Below are 22,337 nucleotides of genomic sequence, written 5' to 3' on the forward strand. Positions count from 1 at the left end.
CAGGCCAGAAGAGGGCACCAGATCTTATTATGGATGGTTGTGAGCCACCATGTGGTTGCTGGGAATTGAACTCAGGTCCTCTGGAAGAACAAGCAGTGCTCTTAACCACTGAGCCATCTCTCCAGCCCTCATCCATCACTTTCTATTGGGCAAAGCAAGACCCAAAGCCAGCCCTTAATCAAGGGGTGAGGAAATGCCATTCTGTTTTGTTCTTTTTTTTTTTTTTTTTCCTTGAGACAGGGTTTCTCTGTGTAGCTTTAGAGCCTGTCCTGGAATTCACTTTGTAGACCAGGCTGGCCTCGAACTCACAGAGATCCGCCTACCTCTGCCTCCCAAGTGCTGGGATTAAAGGCATGTGCCACCACCGCCCAGCAGAAATGCCATTCTGGAGAAAACCTGCAAAGAACGGTGACAACATTTATCACAGTGAATCTGACTCTCCACTGGACTTGGAGTTCCTCCAAAGCAAAGACCTTGCCTTAGCCTTCCTTTGTTCAAATGTTTATCTGGTACTATTCCTGCACAGCCAGTGTCCTTGCCTTCATTGTGCCTTAGTGTTTCAATGTGAAGAAAAGGGAATAAGTGAGATTCTAAGATAGCACAGTGAAAGGAAAATGACCACAAGCCTCACAGAGGGGATAATGACTAACCTGCGTTCCAGAAAAGGACCAGAAGTTCCCCTTGGTGAACAAGGAAGAAAGATATTCTAGATAAAGGCAATACTGTGTGCAAAGAGCACAGTGGAATATGGAATGGTATATTGAGGGCCCTGTTACAATCCAGTATGCTCTCAGAATTAAAGCAAAACACTCCCTGGATGTGTTTTTGGAAAGTGAAATTCGCAGGACATGAAACTGGAAACTGGCTAGGGACCTCCTGTTCTTTCTGCCATCCCAGGCAGATATGCTGGACTTTATAAATCGCTGAAAGCTGAGCATTCCCAACCATCCAGGAGGCCAAAACAGGACAAATTGCAAACTGAAGCCAGGTTGGGCTCAAGTTCAAAGTTCAACTTAGCTAGACCCTGTTTCAAACTAAAATAATGAAAGGTGATGGAGGTGTAGCTCAGTAGTAGAGCACTTTCTTAGCATATTTGAGGCCCTATTTTGATTCAGTCCCCAATACTGGGGGAAAAAATAAAATAAATTCACCGAACTAGGCAGAGGGCATTGGTTTCTGGTTTGGATTCCTATTGATCCCTGATGAGTGTCTAGCCCACTTCAACCGTGACATCACTTTACCATCATGGCAACTGTAGAAGGTAAAATTCATGATCTCCAGACTTTTCTAATAATATAACTTATGAGAAACAAGTTAAAATTTGAAACAGAAATCTGTGTGTCCTTATGCCCTAGATTGGCCCTGTGTTGTTAGTCCAGATTTCCACCAGTAACTCATCCCTGAAATGAACAGCTTAAATGGTTCCTGGTTTTAGTCTATAATTGGTTGGCCTTGTTGCTTTGGGTCTGTGGTGGCACAGAAGACTTCTCACTAGGCCCCACCTCTTTTAGGTTCTCTCACCTCCCGATAGAAGTAAGCCAGAGACCAAGTCTTCAACACATGGGTCTTTAGGGGAGATTCTAGATTCAAACTAGATCAATCCTCTAGCTCTTTATTGGCTCAGGGCTTGCCTCGTGTCCTCTATCCCACTAGATACAGATGAGCTGCCTTCCAAGAAAAGAAGTATTCAAATAGTGAAAATACACATGATCAGAAGAAAGTTAAGGAACCAAGAAAACTCAGAGACAACAAACCCAGTAACAGGGTAGAAAAACAAAAAATGGAGCCTTGCCATACATAGTCCCGAAGGATGAACAGCAGTGCGCAGTGGCTATCACAGAGCACGAAGATATCTGAACCAGAGCACATAGTGTTCAAAAGATCTATAGGTAGCTCTGCAAAGCTGCCAGGAAGGCAAAGGATGGAATAGACATGGTCCAACAGACTAAAGAAGCAGGCAGGGCAGGGCAGGGCATGTGTGAGTCAAGTTGCGGATCTTCTCCACGGTAAATCTTTGAAAGATTTAAAGGAAGGGAAACTCGTTAATATTGAACAAAAGAAAGATCATGTGTGAAGTGTGGAGGATTGGTTGCAGGAAGAGAAACTGGAGATCAAGAAATAAGCTAGGAAACACCTGCAATTGGGAGAGCTATTAGGAGCTAAGCGTTGTGAAAACCAAGGTAGTCACTGAAGACATGCCGAGGGTCGGCCTCCTATAGCTAAGAGACATGCTGGGCTCTGGTTTGCGCAAATGACTCATAGCAACCCCAGCTCTGGAGTGGTCAGCCCACCAATATAAATTCATACAAACAAAAATGATAGAGATGGATTATCATCTTACAGCAGGGGAAGCTTAAGGTTGTAGGAGATAGACAGGAGGTGCAGATAAAATTTAAATATTTAGAGGCGTTTTCCCAAGATCCAGAAGATTCACAGGGCACTGGTGGCACACATCCCAACACTCGGGAGGCAGAGGCAGACGGTTCTCTGTGAGTTCGAGGCCAGCCTGGTCTACGTAGTCAGTTCCAGGGCAGCCAGTGTTGTTACGCAGAGAAACCTTGTCTCGAAAAACAAAACAAAGAGAGTGAGAGAGACCCAGAAGTTGCACCGTGAGGGATAAACGGAAGTAGCATCAAGGGCAACCGACTGGGCACACCTGAACAGGTGTCCTGAGAACCTAGGAGGAAGGCGCCTATTTAGATCGCTGTTGGCCTAACGGGCACGTGATGCCCGTGGGAGCTCCAGGAATGGCCTGCAGGCGATGAGACGTGGGGTATCCTGCGATGGGCTAGAGGCTGTGAGGAAGATGGGCTTTGGCGGAGACGGGCCCCGCAGGCGATCGGGAATTCCTATGCCTTCTCCCTGGAAAAGCACCCCTTTGGAGGTGCTGCTGCCCTGGGCTGGCGCGCGGGGAGCAGGAGCCCAGGTCGATCTCCGAGGCCAGGCCGAAGGACCGTGGCGGGGTGGGAAGCACCAGTGGGCCGCCCAAGCTGGGGCGGAGAGTCCTTGGGGCTGTGGGAGGGGCCGGAGGGGGCGGCCCCAGCAGGTCCTTAACCCCGTCGCTAGCCGCAGCTTCCTGGCCCGGGTCTGCCCGCACACCCCCGCCCGTGAACTTTCACCCCCAGCGCGTTACGGCGGCGGATCACGTGACCAGGGCCAACATGGCCGCCGCCGCTGCTGGGAGCTGAGGTGCCGCCGCCGCCGGGCAGCCGGGGGGAATCCGCCCGCATCGCCGCCCTCGCCGGCCGGGCTGCCGCGGGGCCCAGAGCGCCAGAGGCTGGGGCTGGGGCGGCACCGCGCGGCGGCCGCGGGGTCCCGTTAAAGCAGCCCCGGCGGCTATGCCGAGGGCCCGGAGCGGCCGGCGGAGCAGGGGGGCCGGCGGGAGGGAGGAAGTAGGTTTGTTTACGGGCTGTTTGGGGCGGGGCGGGCCTGGATGAGGGTCGGGTACGAGGGCAGGGGCCGGGACTCCAGGCCGCGTCTGACGCTCTGTGCTTTATTTTTTATTTTTTTGCATCTGCCGGGGATTTTCTCCCAGACCTTCCTGCGAGTGCGAGCCAACCGGCAAACCCGACTGAATGGTGAGTCCGGTCCGGCCCCTCCCTCCGCCCCACCCCCGGCCTCCTCCCTCCTTCACTGCCCGCAGCTCCTGGCTTGCCTGGGTCTCTTCATCATCGGGCCAACTGACTTCTTGGCAGTCACAGCGTCTGAGAGTGCAAACCAAGGCTGCCGCCCTCAGTTTCCCCGTCTGTCTAATGGAGGGTTACAGTACTCAGCTCGTGCCCAAGCCTTTCTAAAGGCCCGAAAGAACCCTGGGGGACAATAAGTGTCGGAGAATGAGGAACAAGCTACACAATTCCACTCGGGAGCTCAGCTTTGAATTTGCAGACTGCTGGGACCTCACTATACAAGTCGGCAGGGCGCTGGGAATGTTTTTCTTCTAGTTTTTAATCAGTGCCCAGTAGTGTGAATGCAGCCTCTCTGCTGACACTTGACAATGCGATGAGATCTCGAGTTCCCACGGCAACAGGAACTAACTCGTCCCAGGGCTCTTTGAGTTATCAGTCGGCCCACATTTCACAAAGGTGATCAGCGTGGGCTCGACAGCTCTTAGAGGCCTTTTCTGAAAGCAGGCCGTGTATGCACTACCTGGCGGTCCCCCTTTTGGATTCAAACCTCTGGAGCATTCCTGTTTGCAGAACACAATTGAATGGTCCCGCTTTTTGTGCTGACTGAGGTGTGGTGTAAGTTGGGGTTCACTGTAAAGGGCTTAGGGTCTCTGGGCCAGCTGGTGAGTAAGACCATGGATGTTTAAGATCCCCAGCCCTTACCACTTGATTGCTACCTCCAGGTTTAGCCCAGTGTGGAAAAGAGAAGAGCACTCATTGTGGGCTAGCGCCGGTCTCACCACGCCTCTGAGAGGAGCATACTGCAGTGTTTTATACATAAGGAAACTGAGGCTCTGGTAGTTGAAGGTCATTTGTTTGATATCACCAAGTTGGTGTAGCTGAGCCATGATTAAAGTCTGCTTTTCCCTAAAACCTTTGCGTCTGCAACCATGTCAAATGCTTTGACTGAGAGGCAGCTTCAAGGACAGAACTAAACACCCTGCCACACTGTGGAAAACTTGTTCGGGACTTCCTTGCTTGCCTGGTAATTCGCAGGTGAAGCTGGGCCGTCAGGATAGATTTCTGGGGCTGTAAGGATTCCTCTGCTGGCCTAGGTGTCCTGGGCAAAGAGAACATCTAGCAGTATCATGCTCAGTCATTTCTTTATTCAAATCTTTTTGTCTTGTTTTTGTTTTGAGATGAGGGCGCCCCCCATATAGCCCAGGCTAGCCTTCAGCCTCAGCCTCATAGTAGTAGGGTCACAAGCATTGAGCCACCATACCCCATTCAGTTAATTGGATTTTACCAAATCATCAGTAGTCATCCTCTTCTTACCCAGGGAGGTGCCTTCAGATTTGGCAAGAATGTACGGGACCTTTATTGGCACACTACTCCACACTACATTTCCAATAACTTTTGGGAACCTTTACCCAATTCCTTTCTGATGTCTTCCATGTTTTCTTTCTTCCTAGCTCTGGTGTCAAAGCCTGTCTGAGCCTGAAATTCCAAGGATTAGATCAACAAAGCAGGGATCTGGATCTATATGCACAAAGGGCCCAGAATACAGTCACATCTCTATAGTGGAAACACAGGGAATTGCAGAGATGAGTTAGACCTAGGTTCTGAAATCCCACATGCAGTTCTTGTAGGCTGGTAAATTTCCCTTTGCTTTTGCTCTTTCTGGGGCTACTGTTCCTGCAGTTTGAGAGACTCCCAACCTCAGATCCTCCACAGGCAGAGAGGCTGGAAACCTAGCGAACTCATGGGATCAGTCTCACTGACAAGGCTGAGATGGGAACCTCTTGGTACAAGGGAACATTCTAGGCTGTGGAGTCAGGCCTGGTTCCTTATTTTGCCTTTGATACTTGTTGAGTACTTAGGCTTGTTCCTTTATAAGGTTTCTTCATTTGTTAAAATGTAGGAAGACAAGCCAGGTGTGGTGGTACATACCTTTAATCCCAGCACTCAGAGGCAGGTGGATGTCTGTGATTTGGAGGCCAGCCTGATCTACAGAGTGAGTTCCAGGACAGCCAAGGCTACATAGAGAAACCCTGTCTCCAAACAAACAGTCAAAAAGTGGGAAGACAACCTTTGCTTCAAATGTAGATGTTAGTGAGCGTCCTTTCATGAGGTACTAGCTCTGAGACCAACCTAGCGTAGAGACCCTGACCTGTAGCATATGAACGCTCACCTGTGTTTCCCTCCCCTGACTGTATTCACGAATTTTCCATCAGGGTCAGCATACCTAAGAGAGTTCTTCCTGGCCCTTCAATAGAAAGCCTTTCCCTCCTTGACAAGCTCCCTAACCCTTCCCCCATCAGTCTGGTCTCAAAGTGGTCATCACTTATCCTGCTGTTGCATTCTGGGAGAGGCAAAAGGAAAAGAGTCTCTTGTTTTGACCTCTTCCTGCTTTGGTGACAGGAGGGCTGCCGAGAAGGATTAGTGAGCTAATTAGAAATGATTGCATCTCTCAGCATTAATTAGCAGTGCCATGGGCTTGCAGTGTGCGCTTTGGAACTGAGCCCCTTTGGGACAGCTTGGCAGGCAGACCTCTGCTCTGGGGCCTGCCAGCCCTCTGTACCGATTAGAGATGATGGGACAGGTTTGGGTAAGAACCATAAGGCTTGCCCTCTTCTGGTATCCTGACCTGGCTGCCCAAGGTCTAACCCAGACCCTCTATACTTTTACAACTGTCCCTCAGTCTCCTTTCCTGTAAAATGGGAAAGGAAACCTCAGAGATACTGCTCTTGGCATGATCTTAAGCAGTATGCTAGGTACCATACTTGGGGCACTTGGCCCTGGGACAAAAGAAGTTTCTAAAGGGTGAGTGAACAGTAGATCAAATCAAGTCTTGGAATAGCCTGGGATTCTAACCAAGAAACTCTTTAGAGCTGTAGTTCCAAACACCAATGAGTAAGTCTCTGGGTTTGGTTTTCTGGAGACATACCTAGCTACAGGGAGTTTCTCCGCCTGCTGGACTCATTGGGCACTGCAGCTAGGGAGGGGTGGGTTGCTCTTGAGGCACTTGTCGCCCACCAAGGAGCAAGGCTGGGGCCCAGAGGAGCAGGAGGCACTGAAGAATGAGGGCTACATCAGGCACTGAACAGAAAGGGTAATGGCTGGTAGCAGGGCAGGATGTGTCGGCTCCACCGGGGCACTGAACTCCAGAGCCACAGTGGCCAGCAGCTTATTCTGTTCTTCATTTTCTGTTTCTCCATGCAGCTCGGATTGGGAAAATGAAACGGAGGAAGCAAGATGAAGGGCAGGTATGTCCCCTGTGCAACCGCCCCCTGGCAGGATCGGAGCAGGAGATGAGTAGGCATGTGGAGCATTGCCTTTCTAAGGTAGAGGGGCCGTGGCCACCCACCTTCCTTCCTCTTCCCTTCCCTGACTGCTGCTGACTGCTCCGAATCTCTGGGCTCCTGGGGTCTCCATGTGGTCTCAGTAGCTTCTTCCCTCTGCTCTTTGCCTCTTCCTTTTGCTTTCTTTCCCACTTATTCCCTGTTTGGGCTCCTGTGGACAGTGGTGGGGAAGAGGCCCAGGTCTTTGATTTCCATATTGGTTGTGTTTCAAGGGAGTCCATTTGGCATCCCACAGCAGGGCCTAGGCCTGTGCCTTCCATGCAGGATCTGGGAGTAGGTAGGGATGGCCTGGGCTCTGCATGATCCTGCTCTGCTCTTCACAGAGGGAAGGCTCCTGCGTGGCTGAGGATGATGCTGTGGACATCGAGCATGAGAACAGCAACCGCTTTGAGGAGTATGAATGGTGTGGGCAGAAGCGGATACGGGCCACCACACTCCTGGAAGGTGGCTTCCGAGGTATAAAGCAGCTGATGATGCCACTTGGGCAGTGGCACTCTGGTGACCAGGTCACTGCGGGTAGCTGGGCATCATTTCCACCACGTGGGAACTACTGCTGGTGGGGCTCCTTTGTAACTGCGCTGCCTGCCTGTGATGTGCATATTAAAGTGGATGTATTTGGGTGGGGAAATGGAATTGTGAGGCTGCAAGCTAGCAGTGACGAGGGGGCTCTCAGCCTCGGGTGATGCATTGAAGGTGACAGCCAAGCCGCGTTAGCACCTGCATAAAATATTAAAGGGACGGTTATGCATTTATCACTCCATCCCTCTTAAGGCTGATAAATGAGAATCCAGCAACCTGCTGTACACCTCCAGCACTAGGGGCCCTCAGGGCTTCTAGGCACACACATTGGATTTTCCTCCTCCTCCTCCTCCTCCTCCTCCTCCTCCTCAGCTCTATGTCAGGGAAATCAGTTACAGAGGAAAGAGTGAGTTATGGCAAAATTTGACCTCCCATGAGCTTCATTGGTGAATCTAATTTTAGCTCTGATCCCATCTCTTCTCCCAGGGCGCCCTCTGCCCTGAAGCAAGAGGGGCCCAGGCTCAGCTGCTCCCTGCTTCCCCTGGGCTCTCCCCAATTGTTGCAGAAGAGTCTGCAGGGCCCTGCTCGTCTCTGCTGCCTTCCTAGTTCCTAAGACAAGGGTTGGCCTCCTCAAAGAGATGGAAGAATTGGTTGGGTGCCCAGGGTCAGTGTCCTCTTGTCAAAGTCTCCTGCCGTGGGCACGGGAAGGAGGCAGCTGCTCCTTGGCTCTTAGCTCTTTCCTCTTTCTCTGTAGAAGCACAGCTGGCACTGCCTCTTGTGGTCAGTAAGGGAGCCAGGCTGCGTCCCATCTGCCTCCTGTGTCTGGGTACCACCCTTGGGAGTGCCACTGTGTATGTCTGCTCCCTGGGCACTCTCACAGCAGCCTTGAAGAGGGCCTTTGCTTCCTTAGAGCCACAACGCCTGGGCTCGCGCTGAGACCAGTCTCTGCAGTGCCGTGCAGTGAAGATGGGTCATCATGCCTCCGGGCAAGCCAGATCAGAAAATCAGGGGGGTTTAAAAAACAAACAAACCACTTCCCCCGAGTCTGAGATGGACGGTCTTAGTGTCATTTCACAGAGCAGTTATGTGCTGGAGCTCTAGTGGATCTGAAGCCTTGCAAGAATGAACAGTAGAGAATTATGCCCGTGGGTACTGAAGTGTGTGTAGGTGTTGAAGGCAGTCCCTGCTGGTCAGTTCTGGAAAGCTGTTCTAGGTTAACCTTGTTATCAACTGCAACTATACACACCAACTGTGGTGGTAGTTTCTTAGATTTCTTGGCACAGGAGGGTACCTGATGGCTCTTGGGCGCTCCTGGAGAGCTGGAGTGGGTCAAGCCGCACAGGGCCTGCTGCTTCAGCGAAGTCTCTCTGCCTGGGGAGGCACCAGCAGCTGGGTGTGGGAAGCTCTTAGGCCTCGGGTGGGGATCATTTTTCCGGGTGTGTTTACACTGTGAGGTTGTTCCTTTCAAGAATTCCTGAGGAGAGTTCAAAGAGGGCTTTTCTTTGAGCGATTTGGAGAGCGAGAATGAGAGTGAGACTTGAAGAGGGAACGAGGCCGGAGGTGCCTTTATCTGCAGAGAATTGCTCCAGCTTTCCTGATAGAAGCTGCTGCCGCCTCTTAAACAGCTTAGTGCAGTCAAAAGACAGGCTGACTTGAAAGGCTGTTTTACAGCGAGATCAGCGGGGGCCACGAAGCAGAGAGTGGAGCAATGGAGGCTGAGCCTCCTCAGTGGGAGGGGGCTATCAAAGAGAGGCCCTGGCTGATCCTGACTGCCTCTGCCCCTGAAACCCATCTGCAAAAGTTGGCCATCTGTCAGCCTACCCTCCCTGGCCAGGACCAATAGGCCCAACTCTTGGGGGGTTGGGTGTGGCCCTGCCAGGCGGCTGGTGTCAGTGCAGTGCATTGATCGCCCGCCGGGCGGGCTGGGCCGCAAGCTGGGCAGCTCCTGCTTAATGTGATTGAAAGGCAGTTAAAATGGCGGTGACCTTTTCAGGAGGAATTAGATTGCCTGCCAAGACCGGTTAGAGGGAGTGATAACGCCAGCTGAAGAAGCTGCCCAGCCGACTTCAGAGAGGGAGGCAGAGGCAGGATGAGCAGGCGAGCGGTGAGGCCCATTTAAGCTGCACTGTGCGTGCTGACAAGACAGAGATTGCTCCCCTTGTTAGATATGAAAGAATGGAAGAACTGTGATGAGTCCCTGTGTCCCTTCATTCTCCTGTCCCTCCTCCCAGACTCGGGTCCCTTCGTCATCCTCGACAAAGCTTCCTACATGGGTCAGATCAGCTGCCTTGATGTGTCTCCTGCGGAAGGCAGTGGTCAAACGAGTCTTGGTGAGGACACTTGCTTAGAAGAACAGGCCGTGAGCGTGGGAGCTTGGGGTTAAGGACAAGGAGGCTCAGATGTCTCAGTCCTGAGAATGCTTGGAATGAACGTCTCAGGACAAAAGGAAGAGGACGAGAGGACATCCAAGAGATGTCCAGCTACAAGTAGATGGGTATTTATTTAGAGACAGGGTCTTACTGTGTAGCCCCAGCTGGCCTGGAGCTCACTGTGTAGACCAGACTGGCCTCTGCCTCACAGGTTCACCTGCCTCAGCCTCCTGATAACTAATTACAAATAATTAAACAAACAAACGAACAAACCTGAGGAAATGGCTAACGGCTGCTAGAGAATAGCAGTCATTCTTGGTGCGTTCTGACAGCTCAGTGTGGCAGCGCTCTTGGGGATGTGCACCTCAGCTGCTGACTGCTCACATGAAACCTGAGAGTTTCTGACTGCTAGTGCTATTTGCATGTGGGTAGTGCCCAGGGCCTAGGTCTTCACCTAACGATACCTACAGTTAGGGTGGAAACTGCTTTTCTGGGATACTCTGCCAGACTTAGGAGAGTAGGTGTCTTTCCAGGCTGGAGAAACGGGCCACAAAGGAAGCAGCCCTTGGGATAAGCCTGACTCTGTGTCCTTCATAGTCAAGGAGACATGTGACTAATGTCCTAGCCTGCTCCTCTGTGTCTTAGAAAGAGGTGTGGGGTGCTGGGCTCTAAGTCCTCCCCTGTATTGGTAGTGAGAATTCACTTGTCTGGATTTGGGGAAGCCAGAGCTCAGTCCATCTGGAAGGGACAGTCTGGACAAAGAACATGGAAAAGATTGGTTTCAAATCAAGTGGCTGATGTTGTAGGTCAGGAGTGGGGAGGTGAGGCATTTCTGAGGGAGCTGCACATGAAGTGGAAAGTGTCGCTCTGTACCTTTGTCTCTGAGCCCTAGCTGAAGCCTTGAAGGATTGCAGCACAAAGCCCCTTCCGAACAGGTGGAGTAGCCCGATCTGGCGGTACACTTATTTATCCCAGCGCTCCTGGGGCAGAGGAAGGTGGATCTCTGATTCCGAGGCCAGTTTGGTTCACATAGCAGGTTCCAGACCAGCCAGAGCTGCGTAGTTGGGGGAGGGGGGTTGGGAGAAGGAGGATGCTAAGACAGTGAGTTGTGAAGGGCTTCTGTCCTGCCCGAGTACCATCTTTCCTGAGTCCCGCTTAGATCTAGGCTGCGTCTAACTAACCTGGAGTGAAAAGAATCAGGAGAGAACAAGTAGAGGCAGTTTTAGCACAGCTCTTTGAAATAACTGTTGACAAAACTGAATCCACAGGCATGGGCCAAGAGGGGAACCCCAGTTGCTAAAGATGTCCCTGATTGCCACTGTGCTCCCTAGACCTGTCCGTGACACGTTTTAGAGCAGTATACCACTGCAGACAGGTTTGGAACAGAAGGTGAAGGTGCTGCCTTAGGACTCTCCCCACCTGCGGTTATGATGGGTGCCTGGTGGGAGGGGTGTGGCTAGGAGCAAGGCTGCTTCTGTCCCTGGTGGCAGTGGACAGGATTTAATCACCTTTTGGAACACAATTGTTAAGCTGGAACAGGGGGAGTGCAGGCAGAAAGAGCAAGTATCAATGGTTTTAAACAGCGTCTGTCTCTGTGCGACTCTCCTGACGTGAGGCAGTGAAACGCGTTATCGAGAAGGCCCGGAAAGTGGCTAAGTGCGTTTGACACACGCCAACTCCCTGCCTCCACACTGGATAATTGCATTGTCAACTGTTCAGCGAGGTGGCAGGTGACACTGCAGGCCGATTGATTGTCCCGCATCGCAGCTCCCCAGACTGTCAGCTCCCCAATCGATGGCGTTTACACAAGACACCGTAACTGCATCTGTAACTAATTCCAGTGTAAAACTCCCCGGAAGCTGCTGCCCCTGCCCTCCTGTAGGCGAGCACTGGGCTCTAGAAGGCCCCAAGACTTTCCTTTCTCCCCAGGCTCTAGTTTGGTTGGGAACAGCAGGTGAGGAAATCAGTGGTTCCTTTTTTGTGGTTTCAGGTTCCAGGATGTTACTGCCCCCAGTAAACGGGCATCTCCAGTTTCTCAATCGATCATTTGATCAATTGATTAAATTAACACTGATTTCCCACCCTCCTCAGTGGTCCAGGAAGAAATGAGTTTATGGGAGAAGGGTCATTTTCATAAGATTTAGACTTAGATGTCATCTGTGCACTTAGCCCTCTCCCACTCTGTTCCAAGCATTCACTGGAGGGAAGGGGACTCCGCCAGGCACTGTTGACCATCAGACTTAGTTCGTCAGCCATTTTGGTGACCGGGAGCTGTTCTGGATCATCTTGGAGGTCCTAGGGACCCAGTTGTTTCCTGCACAGCAGCAGCAGGAGCAGCAGCTTGGCTGGTCTTCCCAGAGCTACATGGAAGAGAGGCCAGAGACTTGGAAAGGGGCTGTCTGTGCCATCTTGCCTCTGAGTACTGGCTTGGGATATTCCAGCAGCTGAGAACATAAAATGACTGTGAAGCCTTCCTCTCCAAGATTGAGGAGGGGGGCAAGCTGGCAGGGCTGCTTTCGGCATAAAAACGGCTTTATGGCCGTTTCTTTTTATTATGATTCTGCCAGAAGTCAGCAAGTGACATTTCATTAAGAAAATAAAGTTTAATGTGCTGGGAAGGAGGTTGGAGCAGGTTGGGGCAAGTACCAGAGTGAAATTGGTGGTGGCAGCCTGCTTGGAACACCTGTGGGGATAGGGAGAGGTTCCCCACATCTGTCTCAGCTGGGGGATAGAATCAGTGTCGGAGTAGACTGCTCAGGCCAGAGGCAGAAAGGCCTTTTTTTTCCTTAGCTAACAAGATGTGCCATCCCCCCCACCACCCTTTGCTCCAACCCAGTCGGAGGAACAGAAGGTTGCTGCCAGCCTGGGGTGAGACTCTTGGTAGTTTTCTCTGGACGATAATCAACCAAGCCTTCCTTCTGGTGCAGGGTTCATAAGACATGGAGCAGTATTGGCAGTATTGAGCCAGTAAGTACTGCTGGGGTGTGCTGTGTGGATGGATGATGCTGGAAGTCAGGCCCAGGAGCCTGGAAGGTTCCAGTCTGGTGAGGAACAGTAGCATACAATAAATACGATCTTAAGTTGTAAAAGAGCTGGGATGGACATCTAGGAAGGGACAGATATGTGTAAGTACCTGAGGAAGTTATCACTCAGAGCACCTGGAGAGTGGGACCCCATCCTGAAATGTTCATACCGGGCAAGACAGGATGACCTCCAAAAGGTCGAAAGATATTGGAGGTGAAAGATCATTCATTCCTTTAGCCAAGAGGAAAATACTTCATGTCCCTGGGCTGCTTCACCTGTTAGGGCTTCCTGGCAACTTTGGTTTCTCTGTTTAGCCAAGGGAGCCATACTGGGCTCAGAGGTGTACTAAAGAGCTTTTCATTTTCCCCACCCACAAGGCAGGGGTAGGCTAGGCTGAGCAGGGAATATGAGGCTGCTGCTGAGCTGCGTGCACTTGGGAGTGGGGGCTGGCAAGGTTTGGCAGGACTTGTGGGGTGCGGGCTGTAAATGAACCTGATAGCTACATTCTGATTGATGGCGGAGTTTGTCTCCCAAACTGTCAGAGGGTTTATAGAGGTGCCACTCACCCTCGGGGTGGGAATTGCTTGTCAGGACACCTGGCTGTGAATAGGAGACAGAGCTGTAACTTGGTGTTTTCTCAGCTTAATGGCTCTGCTGCTGACCTGCCTGCTGCCTCAAGTGTGTCAGTCCCTCTGGGGATGTGCCAAATGAGGACTGTCAGGAAAGGTAGATCCTAGGCACTGACTAGCCTCTGGGTGGATGGATGGGATCTCAGACCTTAGACTGAAGGGGTAAGAGGGATGCGTCGGGAAGCGGGTACTGCTTGAAAGCGCATCCTGATGAATGGTCTGCATGAGTGAAGTCAGTAGCTCTGTTTTCTGTGTGCACACACAATGAGAGTGGAGACGTGGAGACTCCACCAACCAGGCTGGGGAGCCCCTGGTGCTTCTGGAGTCAGACAGTACGATTAAGTGGGCCGAGGCAGGAAGCAGACTTTCTGAGATCACTGGGCAGAGCTCTAAGCTTCTTCCTCGATGCAAAAGATTCCTTTGCTGGTCCTTTGAGCAGAGTCCTTCATTTTCTTTTGTCCCTGGCAGAGTTGCTGATCTGGCTAGTAAGATGTCACCTAAGATCTACTAGGACAAAGATGTGGGGACAGCTCTTTGGTCTCTGACCTTGGCCTGTCAGGAAATGTAGTTCTGGAGTCAGAGACCACCTGGCATATGAAGTGGGCTTGGTGAAGCCTTGGTAGCTCACCCTTTACATTAGCCAAGAGTCTGCCTTTGGTTGGGCCAAATGCCCCCTAGGGATCAGCAGACTGTCTGGCCCTCAGCCTGCCCTGGCCAGCCTAGCTGTCTTCGTGACTGCTCTGAGAGGCAGGTGTGCATGCCGATCCTCCCTTGTCTGTCCCTTTCTAATCCCTTTCTAACTACACTTGTCCAGGAATCTGAGCTGTGTGAGGTGGAGATGAATAATTAATGTCAGGCGCTTCAGACACCAAATATTTGAACAGCTGCCTGGTGTTTTTGCTGGCAAAGGACCTAGTGGTCCAAATCAGGATGTTGGCTGGGGGTCCTACTCTGTGACTCTGACTGGCTTTAGCCAGCCTTTTCTCCTCTGATGGACCTCAGGCTGGACAGTGAGATAGAGAAAGTCTCAGGTCCTATTCGGGAGTGACCTTTGGACTCGAGTTTCTCTACCCTCTTTCTGCTCTTCTGGAACTGGAAGACAGGTGTATAGGAGGCCGGTTATAGCCCTCTAAGGACCTGACCTAGTGTATGATTGTGCCAGTTTATAAACAGAAACAACCTGGAGCAGCATGCAGTACGCTAAAAGGTGAGGGAGAGGGACAGAAATAGAGTCAGAAATATCTGAGGGTTGCTAGATGGTGGTGGTGCACGCCTTTAATCCCAGCACTTGGGAGGCAGACTAGTAGATCTCTGAGTTCAAGGGCAGCCTGGTCTGCATAGTGAGTTCCAAGACAGCCAGGGCTGTTATACAGAGAAACCCTGTCTCAAAAAAAAAACACACAAAAGGAAAAGAAAAAGACCTAAATCCTACCTAGAAGCAGCAGCAGGGGCACCCTTGGCCTAGTTCTTGGCCTCTTGCCCTTCTTACACTCTGCTTCCCACAGGCTCTGGCTTCGTCATGTGCAGTGGCAGAGAGAACCCCGACAGTGATGCAGACCTGGATGTGGATGGAGATGACACTCTGGAGTATGGGAAACCGCAGTATCCTTGGGGTCCAGTGGGGCAAGCCACCAATACCCAAAGTAGCTGGTGCCTCTAAAACTTGACCCTGCTTCTGGAGCTAGTCCCAGCTTTGGGGGGCATGGGCGCTCCTGAGACTCAGAGCCCTTGTGGCCTACCACAATCTTGGATCGACTGTCCTTGACCACCATGCCAGATACACAGAGGCCGATGTCATCCCTTGCACAGGAGAAGAGCCTGGTGAAGCCAAGGAGAGAGAGGCACTCCGGGGCGCAGTCCTAAAGCAAGTGTGGGCAAAGGCGTGGGCAGTGTCTGGAGGGCTCTCTGCAGGCAGGGCTCCGCTGTCCTGACTCGGTTCTTTCTCCTTCCTTCCTCTAGTGGTGGCCCCCCCAGCACCCGCATCACACCCGAGTTCTCTAAATGGGCCAGCGATGGTAAGTCCTGACCCAGATTAGCAGGACTGAGGTTGGGAGAGGACATCTTTAGATGGTGGTGACTGTCTGAATCCCAAGCCCTCAATTGTGCTGCTCACCTGGCCAGAGTATAAGTTGAACTTTTGTCCCTACAGAGATGCCGTCCACCAGCAATGGTGAAAGCAGCAAGCAGGAGGCCATGCAGAAGACCTGCAAGAACAGCGACATTGAGAAGTAAGTATGGTTGGCTGGGAGAGTGGCCCTTTGCTAGCAGGAAGGTCTGCTGCCAGGGCTTCTGGCCCTCTGGGTATAGCTCAGTCCTGCTGCCCTGGGCACACAGCCGGCAGTGGAGCCCAGCTGGTGCTAAGCGTGACTCTGTGAATTGATCACTGGGCCATGGCCCTGGGAGCCTGGTGGAGAGAGAAGCAGTCCTCCCCTGCCGCTGTGGCCGCCCCCACCCGTGGAATGTGATGTATGGCCACCCAGCCCAGCCAGTGCACTTGATTCATCTCCAGTTTCTGTTTCTTAATCGGGAGCTAAATTGGTTTCATTTTTCTTGTCCCGGGTGGCGCTTGCAGCAGGTTTTAGGCAGGAGCATTGGGTCTCATCACTTCCAGTAGGAATTTTTGGCCAGAGTTCTCCAGCAGGGGAAAAGGAGATCCATTGTTACTTTACCCGGGGCTGCTGGACAGCGCCACAGGATTTGGTATCAGCTGGCCATCCTGCTGCCTTTTCAGAAGCTGAGAAAAGCCAATACCGGCCTCAGGAGGTGCTATTGTCCAGTCTGGCTGCCTGGAGTGACTGCCATTGGTCATTGCTTATCTCCCTGCACCCACCCCTCCCTCCAGCTGGAGGCTAGGTTGCCTGGGGTTAAAAGGTATCCTCTTCATTCTAGGGCCAGTGTTCCATTTTGCCTCCTGCCAGAAGAGTGGCTTGCAGGCCAGTGCAGGGCTGGGTCGGTGGCCTGGGTCACCTCCCATTTGTTTCCCTCCATTTTGTGTTGTCATAAATTCATTCCAGCCCGTTGTGCTTGATCAGTTTATCTCGGCCGGGGCCGCAAGTGCTGCTGGCATGATGTATGGGCCGCAGCGCAGGGCCCGGCTGCCCATGAATCACCGCAGCTGCTCCGTGTCAGCGCCGGAGCGGGCCATACGGATTCGGTGTAACCAGCTTAGGGAGGGGGGGTGACGTATGGATGTTTATTTAATAATTCTCTCCTACTCCAGCTGAGCGGGGCGGGCGGGGCTGTAAGGGGCGCCTACCCTCGTCTGGAGGGGCTGCTCATAAATCAGAAAGACAAGATCATTAATCAAGGATGGCGCCCAAGGGGGAGGTAGGGGCCAGAGCCAGTGGCCATCCATGAAGGTGCTACCCACCCAAGGCTGGGGGAAGTCAGCCTTTCTGTCCCACCTGTGTGAGCACAGACTCCAGTAGGCGGGGCACTCTAGGACAAGGTGGAGACTGATTGCTGCTATCCAGAGATCTCCATTGGGTCTAGATCCACCGGGATTGATGCTCTTCGGTCCCCATGACATCCTAGTTCACAAAGTACAGGTTCCAGCCCGAGGTCCATTTTATATCCAGGGAAGGGGAAGAGCCCATCCATGTTGAGAATTCACTAACAGTCCAGCTAGGGATGGCACAGAGAGCATTGAGCGAATGCCAGAGAGGAAGCTAGTGGAGTAGGTGCTAGGAGGGAGAAGTGGGTGAAGACTTGCCAGGGTCTTCAGATGGAACATGGGGCTCCAGCGAGCCCACCAGCACTAAAAGGAGCTGGCAAAAAAAAGCCTTTTCACTATCTCTGGGGGCGTGGGGTGGATAATTATGGGCCCATCATGCCAGCCACTAGGGAGTCATATTCTGTATTGCTGCTGATATCCTAAAAAAATTAGAGATTGAAATCTGTTGTACATTAAATGTTACTCCTACCAGCTAGCTGGGCATGGTAGTACATTCCTGTAATTTCAACACTCCAAAGGCCGAGAAAAGAGGACTAGGGGTTTGAGGCTAGCCTTAACTACATAGTAAATTTGAAGTTAGCCTGAGGTATGTAATGAGACACCATCTCAAAAGCATAAAACAATAAACATGTTCCCATGACCGTCCCTCTATTTCCTTCTGACCATTGTGTCCAGTAGTCACAGACCACCTGTAAGTTGTAGTGGTGTTTGCTCTGCCTGTGACCTTGGACCATACAGCCCGAAGGAGGCAGTGCTCTCCTTGCCTTCGTACATGACACTGACTGATGTTCCAGAGGAACCGGGTTCAATTCCCAAGTGATCCAGAGTCCAATCTCGCCGGGGACAAAATAAATAAATAAAAGGAGGAAGGGACCATGTGACTCCTCCTCTCCTCCTTTAGACCTTATAGCCAAGGTCGTGGGCAGAGCAAATACATTACATTAAGTTCTGCACTTTTGTGAACATATTGTCCCCATGCTAGCCAAATGTCCCCCTCACTCCAGAGTACTGTCCGTTCCCACACCATTACTGTGTGGTCCACCTAAGCCTCCACTACCGCAGTCCAGTCCTGATGGAATGCATCTTTTAAACCTCCCCTGTTCTGTCATACCACACCTCTACCCCAGCTTGCTCGTGACTTAACCAGTTCCTGCTGTTGGCCGGACAAGTCTCCTTTCACTTTTGACTGCTTGGTCGTCTTCGTTTCTACCACCTTGGCCTGGGGGACTCCTCTCCTTGTAAGCAGGATGGCCTTGGTCTGCCACAGTCTGGGCAGGCTACCTGGTTTTTCACATGTGAAATGAACATCTTCTCACAGAGGTTTAGGAGGTATAAATAATTATCAGTTCCTCGGTAAAAATACCTGGCAGTTAATAAGTACTTAATAAACTTCAGCTGTTTTGTTTAGTATTGTCATTCCCTAAGGCGTATTCCCGGTATCATTGTTTCTTCTGCTCCAGGAAGCATTTCTCTCCTTAGAGTGTCCCCCTTGGTACTGTTGCTTTTCAGAGGGATCAGAGGGGCAGGTGGAGGGAGATCTTGGAGATTATTCTAGCTATTCCTTCTTCTCCGTGCTGCTGGTTTTGTGTTTCAGGAATTGAATCACAGGCTTGAGACTACCTAGAATAGTTAGGTCCCACATCTCTCTTCCCTGGAGGTTGGACTGGCAAATATTTTCTCATGCTTACATGCCCCAAGTAGGGCTCATCCACTAGTAAACAGTCACTGGGAGATGTTTTCAGCAAGCAAGCCTTCGCCTTCAGGGAACTCAGGCTTGCTGGGGAGATGACCCCTTTGCTGTGAAGGGTTCAGTACAGAACCTCGGGAGAGCCTCTGGGAGGAGCCTGAGCCATAAGGCAGGGCTAGTGCTTCCCGGAGAAGAGGCCGGGGGAGCGGGGAGACTCTCTGTGAATAGCATAAGGATGTGGCACATGACAGGAGAGATGCAGCTAATGCTGACAGAGACACTGAAATGCTGGAAATACAGATGCCTGGACTGGCCTTTAGAATGGAGGTTCTGCCAGGTGCTGGCAGAAGGGGCCAGAGCAGGGATCACAGCAGAGAAGCGTTGGTTTGGGTTAGTAAAATGATCCTTAGAAACCTGAAGGATGAGGGGCTGGAGGTATGTCTCAGCTGCTGGGATGTGGGAAGCCCTGGCTGTAACCTCAGCACTCTGGAGGGGCGGGAAGTACCTCTTTAATATGCCCTAACGAAACTTCATGTTTTGAATGTTAATTTAAGAAACAGATGGGGGTTGGAGAGAGGGCCCAGCAGTTAAGAGTTCTGGCTACTCTACCAGAGGACTCAGGTTCAGTTCCTACATGGCAGTTCACAACCATCTGTACCTCCAGTTTCAGGGGATCTGATGCCCTCTTCCAGCCTCCACAGGCACAACACCCATGCACATAAAATGAAATTTTTTTTCTTTTTTTTCAAGACAGGGTTTCTCTGTGTAGCCCTGGTTGTCCTGGAACTCACTGTGTAGACCAGGCTGGCCTCAAACTCAAAGATGCAACTGTCTCTGCCTCCCTGAGTGCTGAGATTAAAGGTATGTGCCACCATGCCTGGCCAAAAAAATTTATAAAAATTTTTAATAAATTTAAAGATTTAGTTTTAAATTTTCAAGGTTATCCTTAGTTATATAGAAAGCTTGAGGCTAGCCTGGGCTACATGAGACTGTTGGTTTGGTTTGTTTTGAGACAAGATCTGTGTAGCCCTGGCTAGCCTAGAACTCCCTTTGTAGACCAGGCTGGCCTCAAACTCACAGAGGTCTGCCCGCTGCCCACTTCTGCCTCCTAAGTGGTGGGATTAAGGTGTGCACCAACATATTCAGGGTGAGTTGTTTTGTTTTGTTTTGTTTTTTTAAACATAAGGGCCACAGCATAGTGGTGTGTGGTGAGAGTGGGAAGGAGCGGAGATTGCAGAGAAGCTGGGAAGAGGTGACAGGCTTAGAAAGCTGAGGGTATTTGAAGGTGAGTAAAGGTGATGATTGCCAAGGCTCGGGCTTAGCCATTCGTCAGGTAGACACGCAGGAGTACTGAGTTCAGCTCTGCAGGGAGAGATGTTGAGAAGAGGTTCCTTGTGTGAGTCTGGGCCGAGAGCACCACCTTTACCCCACTGTCCATTGTCTCTACAGAATCACCGAAGACTCAGCTGTAACTACATTTGAGGCCCTGAAGGCTCGCGTCAGGGAGCTGGAACGGCAGCTATCTCGGGGGGACCGATACAAATGCCTCATCTGCATGGTGAGTGGGACGGAATCAAGGCATGCTCTTGGTCCAGTGGCCTGTGGGTTGGGGAGGGTCTCGGCTGCATTGGGCTCTCAGAGGGTGAGCTTGCTTCAGTGACTCCTTCTCTGCCACCTCCTCCCTAGGACTCCTACTCGATGCCCCTAACGTCCATCCAGTGTTGGCATGTGCACTGTGAAGAGTGCTGGCTGCGGACTCTGGTGAGGTGGCACACGACGGAGGAGTGGGTGGGCAGCTGTTAGAGGCACTGTCCAGATGTTCACATCTGGGGCTGCACCTGTTTGGGGGAGTTAAGGAAGAACCTGAGTCAGGGATTCAGCCGCCAGGTTGAATACCTTGTCTGCGCTCTCACATCGGGCTCATTCAGTTCTCCTCCATGGACTCACTTCACACTCCTTCTTCCCACCCCGAGGCAGCCCCGTATCACGTATATTGCTGAGACCCCAGATCAGAAAGAGGCTGGTGGTGGGTAAGCCAGACCAGGGCCTCTGCCCCTCCCCCTCCCATTACTAAGCTCCTTCTGCTCCTGCCCTGTTCTTAGCTCAGGAGCAGCCATTAAAATGTCGCCCGGAGACAGCAATAAAAGGCCCGGACGTGGGCTCTGTGTCCTGATCAAAGGCCGCGTGTAATCTCGTTAGGGCCGAGGCAGCCACAGCTGGACCCAGCCTTGTTCTCATTACCAGGGCTCCTGCTGAGGGGCTGGCCAGGCGGTTTGATCCTGGCGTCTCCCCAACACAGGAGCATGTCTGCCTGCTCAGAGGCAGCCCATGCCTCCCTAGGCTGGCTGACAAGAATGAGGTCCCAGCACACTGGTGCAGACATGGCTGCAGGCCCAGTGCTCCTGTGCACAAACACAGGTCTCCTGTGTCTAACCGAGCCCTCCCCGTTCTTCTCTCCACAGGGTGCCAAGAAGCTCTGCCCTCAGTGCAACACCATCACAGCGCCTGGAGACCTGCGGAGGATCTACTTGTGAGCTAGCCATCCTGGCAGGCCTTGCCTCGAGCAGCCCCACCTGCCCCAGCCTCTGTGACAGTGAACCCCTTTCCCTTTGTACATAATTGCACACAGGTTCCCCGTGTACATACATGCACATACACACCCAAACACACCTATAGGACTCTGGAGCCAGAGTGGAGCAGCCCTTCCTGCTTGCTCCTTCTGAACTTGAGGACCATGCCTCTCTTGGCTATTTCCAGTGTGGGGCAGGAAGGTAGGGATGGGGAGTAGCGGGGCAAGGCTCCTGAGATCCATCCCCTGGACTGACTGACAGACATGCAAACACCAGACTGAAGCACATGTAATATAGACTGTGTATGTTTACAATGTTGTGTATAAATGGGACATTTTTGCCCTCCACCGCTTCCCCTTTGGTTGTATGATTTTTTTTTAATGACTCTTGGAAGCAGTGCTCCCTTCAGGGCTGGCTGGGGGCTCGGCCCATCCATCTCTTAAGGTGCCTGCCTTTCCCTCTCCATGGCGTCCCTTCCCCTTCCCTTTCCATGTGCTCGGTGTTCAGTGGTGTATATTTCTTCTCCCAGACATGGGCCATGTGCCCCAAGGGATATGATCCTCTCCTTAGTCTTAGCTCATGGGGCTCATTTTGAGGAGCTGGGGGGTAGGGTGGACAGTGGGACCGAGCAGAAACAGAGGCTGCAGTCAGGCTGGCTGAGGGTGCCCAGCCTGCTGTTGAGAGCAACTCCTGGGAGTAGAATGGTGCTCCCAGGGAAGGGCTGTCTCCCTTGCCCTCCCGTGGGCCCTGTGGTGTGATGCTGTGTCTGTATATTCTATACAAAGGTACTTGTCCTTTCCCTTTGTAAACTACATTTGACATGGATTAAACCAGTATAAACCAGCTGCCGTCTGTGTGTGAAAGGGGCTGATGGGAAGGTGGTGACTGAGGCCGTTAGGAGGGTCATTCTCTGCAGCTTTACGCTGGGGTGTGAAGCCATGCAGGGATGGTGGGGGCACCCTGGAGCATCCCAGCAGGTGTGTGGGGGTGGGGCTGGGGAATCTGGCCTCCCAGCTATTGATAGGCAGGGCTCTAGGTTAATTCCTTATCGATGGAGCATCGTCAGCTCATTAATCACAAAAGAGGTCAGAGCTTGGGGTACAGAGGGGGGATAGAAG

At 51.9% G+C, this 22,337-nt stretch overlaps 1 protein-coding gene across 6 annotated transcripts in view; it reads left to right on the forward strand.

The window, feature by feature from the left end:
- The window catches only part of Rnf220 (ring finger protein 220), a 228,919-nt gene extending 206,857 nt beyond the window's left edge, over positions 1 to 22,062 (forward strand). Inside the window, exons 1-11 of one of the 6 annotated variants that reach the window (XM_052716269.1) lie at positions 3,224 to 3,392; positions 3,536 to 3,578; positions 6,828 to 6,949; positions 7,291 to 7,423; positions 15,014 to 15,110; positions 15,286 to 15,372; positions 15,468 to 15,523; positions 15,658 to 15,736; positions 20,099 to 20,207; positions 20,336 to 20,410; positions 21,112 to 22,062. In XM_052716269.1, the coding sequence (XP_052572229.1) occupies positions 3,339 to 3,392; positions 3,536 to 3,578; positions 6,828 to 6,949; positions 7,291 to 7,423; positions 15,014 to 15,110; positions 15,286 to 15,372; positions 15,468 to 15,523; positions 15,658 to 15,736; positions 20,099 to 20,207; positions 20,336 to 20,410; positions 21,112 to 21,183 (927 nt within the window). In that variant the 5' untranslated portion in view covers positions 3,224 to 3,338 and the 3' untranslated portion in view covers positions 21,184 to 22,062. Of the gene's footprint in view, positions 1 to 3,223; positions 3,397 to 3,535; positions 3,579 to 3,639; positions 4,242 to 6,827; positions 6,950 to 7,290; positions 7,424 to 15,013; positions 15,111 to 15,285; positions 15,373 to 15,467; positions 15,524 to 15,657; positions 15,737 to 20,098; positions 20,208 to 20,335; positions 20,411 to 21,111 lie in introns of those variants that run through there. The other 5 variants (XM_052716270.1, XM_052716274.1, XM_052716267.1 and 2 more) reach the window with 5 other exon arrangements.
- Positions 22,063 to 22,337: the final 275 nt, after the last annotated feature.

This window comes from Peromyscus californicus, unplaced genomic scaffold (assembly GCF_007827085.1).
Source record: "Peromyscus californicus insignis strain IS unplaced genomic scaffold, ASM782708v3 Scaffold_5__1_contigs__length_169319896, whole genome shotgun sequence".
NCBI lineage: Eukaryota > Metazoa > Chordata > Mammalia > Rodentia > Cricetidae > Peromyscus > Peromyscus californicus.